Consider the following 12,037-nt stretch of genomic DNA (forward strand, 5'->3'; position numbering starts at 1 on the left):
ACAAGTGCAATATCAAACAATTAATTTTGTTTTTCTTCAACCTGCACTACATTAAATCAATATTTGGACAAAGGTCATACATTTGGACTACGGTCATAAGCCGAAAAGTACAGCAAATTGCAAATGTGAGTTTGTTTTTTAATAAATGTCTAATGAGTTGAATTTCTAATGAACAAAAACATGCAAGGTTCAAATAAATCTACACAATATTGACTCATTTCATAAACCATCCTAAATGTCCAGGTTCAAAAACATAGGTGGGTCTGCTTTACAAGAAAGCCCATGGAATCTAACTTGTAAAATCACTCTAAACAACAAATTGTATATGATAGGTCCCTGCATTAATGAAAAAAAAAACACATTTAAGAAATAAAACTATAAAATAATAAGTCAACTGGCTTACAAATGGAGAAATCAGATCCAAATCAAAAGATAGACAGTTTGATATCGATTGAGGAAATTGGTAAATTATAATTAGTGACAGTGTGCAGTAATGCAGAAAGAATAACACACGTTTAGCCAAAGATATTACATAACTAGTGATACCATGGATGTCTTTGGCACATTACTTGCAAACTGGAAACTTGTCCACATACGTACAAACAGCTGACAAAAGTATAATAATTTTGCATTCCAAGGAACTGATTCTGCTAATCCACGGGATGGTAAATGTATCCCACTAACATTCTAAAATGTTGTAATTTCTGTTAAAATTTTCATTTTTTCTACATGATACAAAATCGAAATAAAAATGTTTATTAACCGTTCCATAGATTCAACAGAAGCGTGATTAAATAGAAAAAGTGACACTTAGCATTCCATATGGAGACAGCAGACTCACTGGTGCCTAAATTGAGACATGTATTCATGGCCCTATGGAACACCAACTGAAAACATCCCACATGCTACAAAATGCAAGATCATGAACCCAAAAGATACAAATGCATACATGGTCAACAATGACAAAATATAGAGCATTTCTGACAGTTTTTTTTTTAAATATCTTCTGTGATATAAGCACATCTGCCTTCATTTACAAAGATTTAACAACTGTTTTATAATGCACGTCCCCCTATTCAACAAACACACACACACACACATGTAGAGTGGCAATAATGAAATAAAGTCATGTATCACAAATAACAAAAGACTAGGCCTCTATGTAGCCCAAATAAATAAGAAGAATAGTATTACATATTAATACCACCTGACCTTGTTTTGTGATATATTTCAAACATATCTGAGGGCCTAAATCATGACCTTATATTTCCACAATCAACTAGCCTAAACTCAAATTTGTGCTGGAAAATACAAAATGGGTAATGCACTCATGTGCAGTAATGATGTAAGCGGGTTTTACACCTACGCTCAACCCTATATGTGCTTCCAGAGCTGATTGATAACAAAAAAACCCAATAGTTGTGCATACTGTCCAACGTCCCTGGCACAAATAAGGCTAAGCACATAAGACTCTCTTTTTTCATCATATTCTGTCATTTGGTTAAAGAAGGAAGAAGAAACCTAACTTTGCGGAGAAGTATTCATTATTCTTCCCTTCCTACAACAAGTTTCTCTTCAAATATATTTCAATGACAGTATTTGGGGGAGAAAGAATGAATTGAGGATGGAAACTGGATTGCAATATTCACTTCATTCAGTAAATCAAGTCTAATATCACATATCCTCAACATTTGTCTATTTAACTGTAAATCACAGCAATTTTGAGTAACAACCCCCCCCCCCCCCCCCAGCCAATGACATCACTTTGACTTTATACACTGATTTCTAAGCACAATTGGCAAGCAAAGAGGTGATTGTACTACCTATGGATTGTAACCTTCAAATTTAACACCACAGAACATCACAGAAGTAGAATATTTCCTACAAGAGCAAATTATAAAACATGATTACCAGATGACAAGAGCAAATTATAAAACACAATTACCAGTTTCATCACAGTAATTTATCCGTAAGGTAAAAAACAATAATTTCTTGCACTCTATGAAGATAGAGAACGTAACAGTGCTAAATAAGTTCATATGCTGCACCATTAAGTATTACAGAACTAAAAAAAAAAGATACAGTGTAGTACATATCAAAATTATTTCAGCTCATCAAAATTAAATATCAAGGAAAACCCATGATTAAAACCCCCCCCCCAAGTTTTCAAGATCTACGCTGGTACAACGAAAATTAAACAGAGTTCCTATTAACAAGCAATAATATAACTCGGTGATAACTTTTTGCCTACATTAAAAAGAATAAAAAATGCACCCACTCCGGCACGCTTTTATGAAAAATGTCCATCTTTCCAAAGTATTGTTGGGCTGGAGTAAATGCGAAATGCAGGTTATAGGAAAAATCAGTCTATCTTCAATGGGTTAATTGACAGTATGATCAACTTGTAAGTGGCCAAAACTTTGCAATGCTGACAGACCACACTGCTGTTGCTGTTGTTTTTATCATTATTCAGGTATATATAATATGAAGAAAGCACATGGTTAGTAGGTATAAATGCTGAAACAACTTCAACATACTTTGGACCCAAGCACTGTGCATTTGTATTGATGCATTATATACCATTGAGACAGGGTAGCACTGGAAATAAAAATAGCAGATTTGTAGCCATGATACTAGAGAGAAAAATAGATAGATAGATAGAGAGAGAGAGAGAGAGAGAGAGAGATATATATATATATATATAGAGAGAGATAGATAGATAGATAGATAGAGATAGATAGAGAGAGAGAGAGATAGATGGATAGATAGATAGGTAGGTAGGTAGATAGATAGAGAGATAGATAGATAGATAGAGAGATAGATAGATAGAGAGATAGAGAATAGTAGAAGCTGATGTGACATAATAAAGTTGTACATATTTTAATCAGTTCTATACAGAAGGACTATTGCTCTGTGTGTTTTTTTAAATGAAACAAAATATCCATACTGAGCACCTATCAACAATGACTTTTGTATATAAGCAACTATCTCCTACAATGTACCTCCTTCCCTTTAAGTACATATCATTTGGCTGGAGTCTATAAAAACATTTCAAACAAAAGTCATCTGTTTTATTAAAGTAAAAATGCATGTACATTTTTCTTAGTAGAATCATCAATTAAAATATTTTCCTCTTAGATCTGACTCCCCCCCCCCCAAAAAAAAAAAATCAGTACTATTGGTCTAACTTAGTATAGCACAAGAAAATTCAGTTACAAATTGTCATTTTAAGCAGATATCTCCACCCCTTCCTCCCCCTAAAAAAACCCATACATCTCTGTTTTAAATGAAAATGCGAAACAAAACCTCAGCAATTCACATCATTCAAATTTTTTGTTCTACCAAGTCTCAGAGAATTTCCCAATCATGAGCGCTGCTGTGTGTCACGATTTCAAATATCACTTGGCGCCGCGGTGACAAACAATCCATGTCTAATCCATTGCTGACGACAAACATACATCAACTTCTATGAAAATATTCACATTAGAATGAGTCGACTATTGCATGTTTAGTAAACGAACACAAATATTCTGAATTTTGCTGCGTGCCAACAAAAGTTGGGTTTTTATAAACACTACAGCTAAGCTGATTATATGCATTGCTGATGTACCGTTGAAATGCCTACCAAAAAAAGGTTGACTGCAGTCGCTTTACTTAGAATATCTGAAGGACACAGTAGCTAGAGCTATGTGCATTATAATCTAATGCCCTGTGTGCCCTTAAATCCATTGAGGATGTTGATCTATTTATGTTGGTCTATGATATAATACTCATGGTAAACAAGAAGCTACACTTTTTATAGCAAATGTTTGCATGAGTGTGATCTGCATTAAGATTGGTATGAAAGGGAGCACTGTGATAGAATATATAAACAGGAATATTACCGTGAAGAGTGTCTAACAGTTACCATGTAACTTGAACCATGTTGCTGTGCCTGCTCTGCATTTAGATTTCTTCAGCAAATGATTCCTTCAGATGGGGGACCAAGTTACATGATCGAAGACACTGACTTCTAAGCAAAACAAGGCTCAAAAAGTCAAATCAAACCACACACACAAACACACAACCACACAAAAATTTCTCTCCCATTCCCAATGACTTTGGCTCATTGCGAAATAATGGGTGATTGCTACTTGGTGCCAAATCACCAGTTGCCGATTAGCCATCGCTTGAGAGAGATGACAGCCCATCGTCGAACTGTCACAGGTAAATACATCTATTGGATGTGTTTACAGAACTCTTTATCTAGAGACTTTGGCTCATTGTGCCAATATATCAACTGGAAACAAACCCCTCCTTGGATAAAGCTGTAATAGGAATGTCATCATTCACCCACCCTTGGGGGCGCCATGTATTCTAAGGATGCCATCATATAGCAATGTACATATTGCAGGGGTTACACATAATATTCAAGTCAGTCCGTAGGAGAAAAGTCTGAAGACGATGAGGATTTTTCCGTCACTGTACTTTCCTTGCAGTAGCCTCAGCTGAGATAATATGTATTTTGGAAAATCACAAGCATAAACGAATCTTCTTTCAGGTGAGGCGTCACGGTCCTCCGTGCGGGAGTTGCTCGCAATCAACTCTCGCTAGCTACAACCTTGCGGCGGGTTACTTGTGATGAGTTCCACAGGATATGGACCTGCTATACTCTAGTCTCTCAGTGAAAGCCGGAAGCTACAGAAATTTTCATGGCTCTCATCTCTTTCCATTCTGCAGTCTCCATTTACCGTTCATCCGGACTTTCTATGATTGGATTGGAGAGAGAGAGAGGAACGTGGGAAGGCATTAGACATCCATGAGAAATTGAAAATAGAGCTCATGACTGGCACTAAAAGTTGACAAGCAAGTATACACGTCTGGAAAGGAGAATGACATACCGGGCATCCAAGTTTGACCAGAGATAAGACTTTTCGTGTGCAGAACTTGGAAAATATTGTGTACTAAAGTTTCAGAAATATTAGATATTGCAATATTTTTCTGAATACCTGAACAAGTTTTTTTTGACTGACTGAGATGTTTACCATGCCTTGCTACAATTATGATCTACTGTAAAAGTGGAAATTTTCGCAGTGCTGAAATTTTCACACATTTCACGCAACCAGAAACTAGCACGAAAATAAAAGCATGCAAATATTGTTTGCTGTATGTTCCTGTACTTGGTGTCTTGATTCCACGGAATTAAAAACATGTCACGGGTCTAGGGCAATTACCCCCTGGGCAATTACCCCAGACCCTTCCCCTGGGCCTAATCCTAATCCTAATCTTGAACCTAATCCTAACCCTAACCCAAACTCCTAACCCTAAATGTAACCCTAACCCTAATCCTTACTCTAACCTTACCACTAACCAGTATTTAGCCAGGGAGTAAATGCCCTCTGGGGGTAATTGCCCGGATACGACTCTTTTTACCCGTCCAACTGCGAAAAATTAGTCGTGAGAAAATGTCCACTTTTACAGTACTAGTTAGACACACACAATTAGACAAGGTCAGTCTATCAACAAAGTAGTAGCAACTCTGGTATATTAGATACAACTTTTGTATCACTATTTTTCAAGTGTATCAAAAGGTGGACATTAGGACTGCACACAAAACTTACTTCTTGACAACACAGAATACCAGATATTTAGCTTGTGCATTAACAAATATACACATATTTGCACCCTGATGACACACACACACAAAAAAATAATACAAAATATTATTTTGAATTGTCACATTTTTCCCCAGGGATTTGGATCAATGGTACACTTGTTCTATGATCTGTCACAAGAAAAATTGAAATGTTGATTAGGATTTCTTGCATGTTGCAGAGGTGCAAAGAGAAACAAGTAGATGGTAGGAGAATGTTGGTCAGGCACGAAGGTGTGAGGTTAGTAACAAATCAGTTTGTCAAAGGAAGACAAATGCATTCATAGTTAAAATATTAGTGTGACTTCTAGAATGAAGTGAGGTTAATCTTAATCCAGAATAAAATTGTGGTTGTTGACCAGTTGAGGACAAGTCCCAAGTATACTCGGGCAAATGTCTGTGGGAAATGTGTACGTAGCAAAATCAGCCTGTCCTCAATGGGTTACCATCTAAAATTTCATTGCATTCAGTAAAATATGGCTTGCCCCCCTTTTTTTGCAGAAAAATAAACAAAGTTGAATTCACAGCTTGAGTAAAATTACAAACACGAAGCAACTTGTATAAAAGGTCACATCATTCAACACTGTGCATCTAGAGCATCACTATCTACTGCTTGGTTGTGTTATTGCAATGTCACTCATATGACACTTAATTCTCACTTATTTTGCTCATTGCAACATAATCTATCATTTTGGAGGACTTGCACCTTTTGCCCGATGTGAACACATCCTTGCTATCTATATTCATGTCTTACACCCACTGAAATGATTGCAAACCCTGAGAATTTTGTGACTGTAATTTTTCTTGAGAGCATTAGAGACATTCTTCACACTCGAACACAATCTAAGATGTGCATTTGTGCAGCACTCTCTTGTACACTCTCGAAACACCTCTTGCCCCATCCACAGCAAAAGGGAAAACCTCTAACATGAATTAGGGGAATCCCGCACATTGAGGGCGCTCCACTGTCTATCTTGCACTGCATCCATGAACCAACACGTCAAGACTTCCAAAGTGTGCAAACGCCTCCTTACCTTCCTAAATCCCCCACTCTACTCCGAGCTGACCAGCAATCAGCTAGCCTCGTCAGATATAGAAGAAGTCTGCATGACGACCCCAGTGCATGATGGGTAGTGAGTGGTAGGGGGGTTTGGTGACATCATCATTTGTGAGGCATGTCAGGGGAGTTAATAGCATGGGAAATGAGATGAAGAGTTAATGAGTGTTAGGGAAAGAATGCATGAAAGGAGGACAAGATTCGGACTCGTTTTCATTCTTTCCTTCGTTATCTTCATGCTTTGTCTTTTACGAAGACTGGATGACATGTGATGTGCAACCTGATCCAATCAGCTCTTCTGCAGTTTCCTTGACATACAGTGAACATCTTATGACTTCGAAGTCATAAATTTGTGCATGGGTGCCATATGGTATATAATATTAGCAGTCCCCCATCTGTACTTCACATATAGCAGAAAATTTGTATGAAATAAGTCTTACTCTCTATACCTCAGTAGTGAATGACCAAATTTTGTCTTTAAAAAAAAAATTTCAACAAATGAAAGCATATCTTGCTTGTGTATGTGGGCTACTAATTGCTTTTAGGCCCAAATGTTGATTGCTATTCTGGTGAAAATAGTTTGAAAACAAAAATTAGCAAAGTATAACAATGTATAACAGACTAAAATATACATTGCGCCATCGAGGAAATTCAAGACTTTGTTCCTTTACAGGGAACTTCAATTCTAGTTGACACGGTCATGATATATAAGCTTTTACAGACTTGTCTTCTAATGGAAAATATTATGTTAATTGTAGCCCTAAAGGACGGATAAGAATAAAAGGTAAGAAAGTTAAGTAAAATAGAAATATTATATTCCCATGCTATTGAGGAACCCACTGGAGAGGGTTAATTGTTATCATAGTACATAATGTGCATGTGTCTTCCATACACATCTATGGGTGCATTTGAGCGCTCTCCTAAAACGAACTGAACTGTACCATACCCGCAACAGAGGAGTGCTCGAACGCTCCTAAAGTGTACCGTACCGTACTGCAGGGCTCCACACTAACTTTTATTTTCGGTGGCCCGATGGGGCCACCAAAATCATCAATTTCAAATTTTTGGTGGCCTGAGAGAAAAATGTGGTGGCCCGAAAAAAACAATAAAAAACATTAAAAGTCCTGTTTTTTTGTTTAATGAGTCAAATATTTAAGTTTTATCATAGTAAGAATTAGAAGCTGGACATACTACTCATAAATGAACCTCAACAAATTCGCAACACTCACTCTCAGGCACTCATTCAGTCCTTTTCATCCATTCTTTAAACAAATTTAACTGCTAATTTCCGGCGCAAAACTATTACAAATTTATTGACATACTTTTCAAAAAATTTGGTGGCCCCAGGTGGGCCACAAAATTTGCCCTTTTTTGAAATTTGGTAGCCCGACTTTCATCTTTGGTGGCCCCGGGCCACCGGGCCACCGTTAGTGTCGAGCCCTGCGTACTGTAACAAGCTTAAAGTGGACCGCTTTCTGATGTGCTCAAAGTGGACCACTTTCTGATGCGCTCCAAAAGGGTACCAAAAGCGTACCAAAAGTTCACATGTGAGAATGAGCGTAACACCCACCTACATCATAATGCAAAGAGTTCATTCTCTTTGTTTTGGACATCTGTAAGTAGTTCAAGTGCCAGGTGACCTCCTCTTAAAATAGCTCATGAGGTACTCTTTCTCCACAGAGCGCTCAAACACTCAAAATCTGGCACAGTTCAGTAGGCACGCTTTAGTTCAGTTCGCTTTAGAGCGCTCGAATGCACCTTATGATAATAATTACATCACGTGTCTATCTGACATGAAGTTGCATTATCAAATCGTAGTATATTTTCAACCTGAGCCATACAGATAGCTGTCTTCATATTACAGAAAAATTCACCTTTCACAATTACTGCAATTATTAATATTTGGTTGTGAGGGTAAAAGACAACATGCACTATATACAGGAAGCATGCTACAGTTAACCTCATGCATGAACGAATGTTAGCACTGATAATGTGTTCTCAAACTTGTGATCTTCTTACATCAAGCTTTTTTTTCCCACTTTGTTTCAATGTTTCTCCTAATGAATATCAGCTGTAACTTACACAAATAAACTCTCTGCAGTGCTTACTGCTGGTATATACAGACACGGTATTACCAGACAACATGGTAGTTCTGGATGTATACATCTCTGCATAATAGTGACATTCATTGCGCACGTGATTTCATAGACTTGCCTTAAAGAGAGAGGAGTGTTGTATGGGCCGAAATTGCCAAAAATTGTGACTAAAAAATGTAGGAATGCAAAGAAATTCACATTTCACCTCAGATTTAAAAGATGTCAATTTATCAAGAGCTTTTATCGCACACAGCGTTTAAAGCGGTGCATGTTAGACCTTTTACTATACAATACAAAATTTTAGCCTCATTTGCTATTTTTTCCGCCTTTGCCGTCATCTCGGTACAACTGTGAAGGGTGAATCGTGGGTATAAATAGTGATTCTGGTGCATGAATAAGATGTGAAAGATGTTGATTACTTCATTACTAAAATCGTGTCTGGAACGAGATTTTGCACTGCGCCAAAAGACAACTTTTTGTAGAGGGGTTAACTTAAAGTATATTTTCCAAAAATCTGAGTGAACAATTACCATAATTTTTCAAATTTTATAATTTTCAGGACTTTGTGAAAAACTAGTGTTATTTTTGCTCGAAATTTCATCCTCTGAGTACGGGATTCGGGGTAAAAAAAGAAGAAGAAAAAGAAGCATCTGGTAATACAATACACTCTCCTACCAAAGTAAATCTACTCTGCAGAACTGTAGAATTTGATTCATACATCCTAGTGGTTGTTTTTCCACTATGAGCCAAAACCTTAAAACATTTACATGATGCATAATTTACCATTTTCATTAAACAGCACATTGGTGGAGAAATTATGGAAGTTTTTTTTTATCAAATAATTTTTTTTTTCCCACTTGGAGTACATCCCCATGCCTCTAATGAGATTTGAATTTACCAGAATGCAGAGAGAGAGAGAGAGAGAGAGAGAGAAAGGGAGATATGTGAACCTTTAACTCTTCATGTGCCATGGTGGAAACCCCCTTCATGCAGCATTATTCTGAGACAGTATCATAGTCATGCTTTGGGAAAACATTCTGTCTTTTAAATCAAGTTAACTTTTATAGGTTTCTGTTACCCTGGACATGTAGTGAGCAAAGTTGTATGGAAAATGCCAAGCTTTGCTTTGATGCAAATAGTATGACAAAAATACAGTGTACGATTTTTTTGCTCTCTTTCAAATATCCAGTGGCTACATATACATTATTGTAGAGGCATGACTTTTGCACACAAGACAGTGACAGAAACCTAGAAATTAATCGCAAATCCAGTAAGGAACACTGCTTGATAGTCAATCTCCGCATAAAATGCAAGCTACATGTGACACGAAAAGAATCACAAGAAATGCTTCATGGCACTATGGCATTTTGCGATTTATCGATTGGTTGAAGCAGGTATATGCCTTTGAGTAGAATAAGCGAACTTGGCACACTGTCAATGGAGCCGGGGGGTACGAACATGGCACAAAAAGAGTTAAGCGCCCAATATCAGAGTTCAAAGGTGAATGCTTTGTCTGAGTTAAGTAACTGCGGAAACTATTCCTCCATGTCCTATTAGCCCGTTCCATACTGAATTCTGAAATGCCCTTAGACTTAATACACGGGCCACCAGGTTCCCGCACAGAGCGGGTTTACTTCATTTCTGGTATGGGTAATTGTACGGAAGCCCACAACCAAGAAACCAAGAAACCCCAAGGGGTCCTCATCCAGAAAATAGCCCCTACTGCCAATCTACCAATATTATGTCCCAAGACAGAGAATTGACAGGAAAGAGGTGGTTCTGTCAGGGATATTGCGTTTGGTTAAGGCAAGCATATGTGGACCGCCTGACTCAAAATCCACAAAAAGTAGATCAAAATGATTTATTTTTTTCTACATAGATTGAAAGAGTAATCTCTAAGCTTTAAAACAATCTATATATCTCATTCAAATCAGACCAAAATAATCCAGTCAAACAGAGATTTGAAATAAGAGGTATTTAGGAGGTGCAGTTTCATACAAAAGGTAAAAAAGAGGATTTAAAGATTATGGCCACTCAGGCGTGCTATGCAGAAGTATCAATGAATATCACAATGAAAGGAACGTCTAAACAAACAAAACAAAAAAAAATATATATATAGTCAAGAAAAACACCGCTTATAACTCAATTTTGGCTTTATTTCAAGCTGGAAAATTTTGACTGTAGGTAGAGAAGAGATAACTCTCTCAGATAAGACAGACTTTTAGAGCCAGGCGGTCACATATGGCTGCATTTTGCTCTGCATAAAAAGGAAGAATGTAAAATCCATCTCGATACCACCTCATAATAGTCCCACACACTGAACTGATTGATGGGTATATACACGGCTAAGCAATGTCCAAACAAAAAAAGAAACAGGTTTTGGTAAATATATACAATATCATCCACAATAAATCACTTGCTTGAGGCTACAATATATTCATAAATATCCAGACATATACATTGCATATATCTTTCTCTTCTCCAAAACAAACTGCTAGAGGAACAGAAATGAGTGCATAGATGGTTTAATGAACAGAATTGGATTCTGTCATTCACATTTGAACTGACATTTCAATATCATACGTAGATGCCTAGAAACCCTTGGCAGTCAAGGTATTCAAATTAAATACAAAATAAGAATAAACAAAATATGAGAAAGCAAAAATGAGATGAAGAACAAAAATAACAGATAACTCATGATTTAGATACTTTTGCTGAGGACTTAATTGGATTAAAGCATAAAGCAAAAGAATCAAGTGTGTATCTTCTTGGTCACTCCGTTTTCTCTCAAGTATTGGCGGCAATCTGATTTGAATATCATTTCTGAATATTTCCAATATCACCTGGGCTTATGTTTTAAGAGTAATCTTAGCATATTTTTCATAAAGTTTTCTTTTTTTTTCTCCAATATATTTCATTCAGTTGGTATGCACAGAAAATGATTTATTGTGATTTGTACACATATTTGATAATGCATGAGCACAGGCTCACATGTGTGAAGTGTGTTATTGCCTTTTTGGTTTTTACATAGATATAGCGATGTAGACATAATATTCCTCTAATTAGTTTTGACCACAGATATGCCTGTGTATTCTTGTTTAAACACTTCTATTGAACTACTGAGAATGAATACATAGAGGATATGATGCCGAGTGCAATATACTTGTTCATCCCAGGCAATATACTGAAACATGATGCAATATGGTGGGGGGGGGGGGTGCAAATAACATGAACTTATGTTGTGTGCACTAC

The 12,037-nt window shown here is 36.9% G+C and overlaps 1 protein-coding gene across 3 annotated transcripts in view; it reads right to left on the reverse strand.

Moving 5' to 3' along the window:
• Positions 1–3,616: 3,616 nt before the first annotated feature.
• The window catches only part of LOC139730771 (guanine nucleotide exchange factor DBS-like), a 187,805-nt gene continuing 179,384 nt past the window's right edge, over positions 3,617–12,037 (reverse strand). For 2 of the 3 annotated variants that reach the window (XR_011710939.1, XR_011710940.1), the window contains exons 25-26: positions 6,667–6,735; positions 3,617–4,746 (exon numbers count right to left, since the gene is read on the reverse strand). Coding sequence is in view for 1 of the 3 variants with exons in the window: in XM_071641633.1 (XP_071497734.1) it covers positions 6,719–6,735 (17 nt within the window). In the remaining 2 variants the exon portion in view is untranslated. Of the gene's footprint in view, positions 4,747–6,581; positions 6,736–12,037 lie in introns of those variants that run through there. The other variant, XM_071641633.1, reaches the window with a different exon arrangement.

The sequence above is a fragment of the Diadema antillarum genome, unplaced genomic scaffold (assembly GCF_040938485.1).
Source record: "Diadema antillarum isolate AM-2024a unplaced genomic scaffold, OU_Dant_1.0 seq00000333_RagTag, whole genome shotgun sequence".
In the NCBI taxonomy this organism is placed as follows: domain Eukaryota; kingdom Metazoa; phylum Echinodermata; class Echinoidea; order Diadematoida; family Diadematidae; genus Diadema; species Diadema antillarum.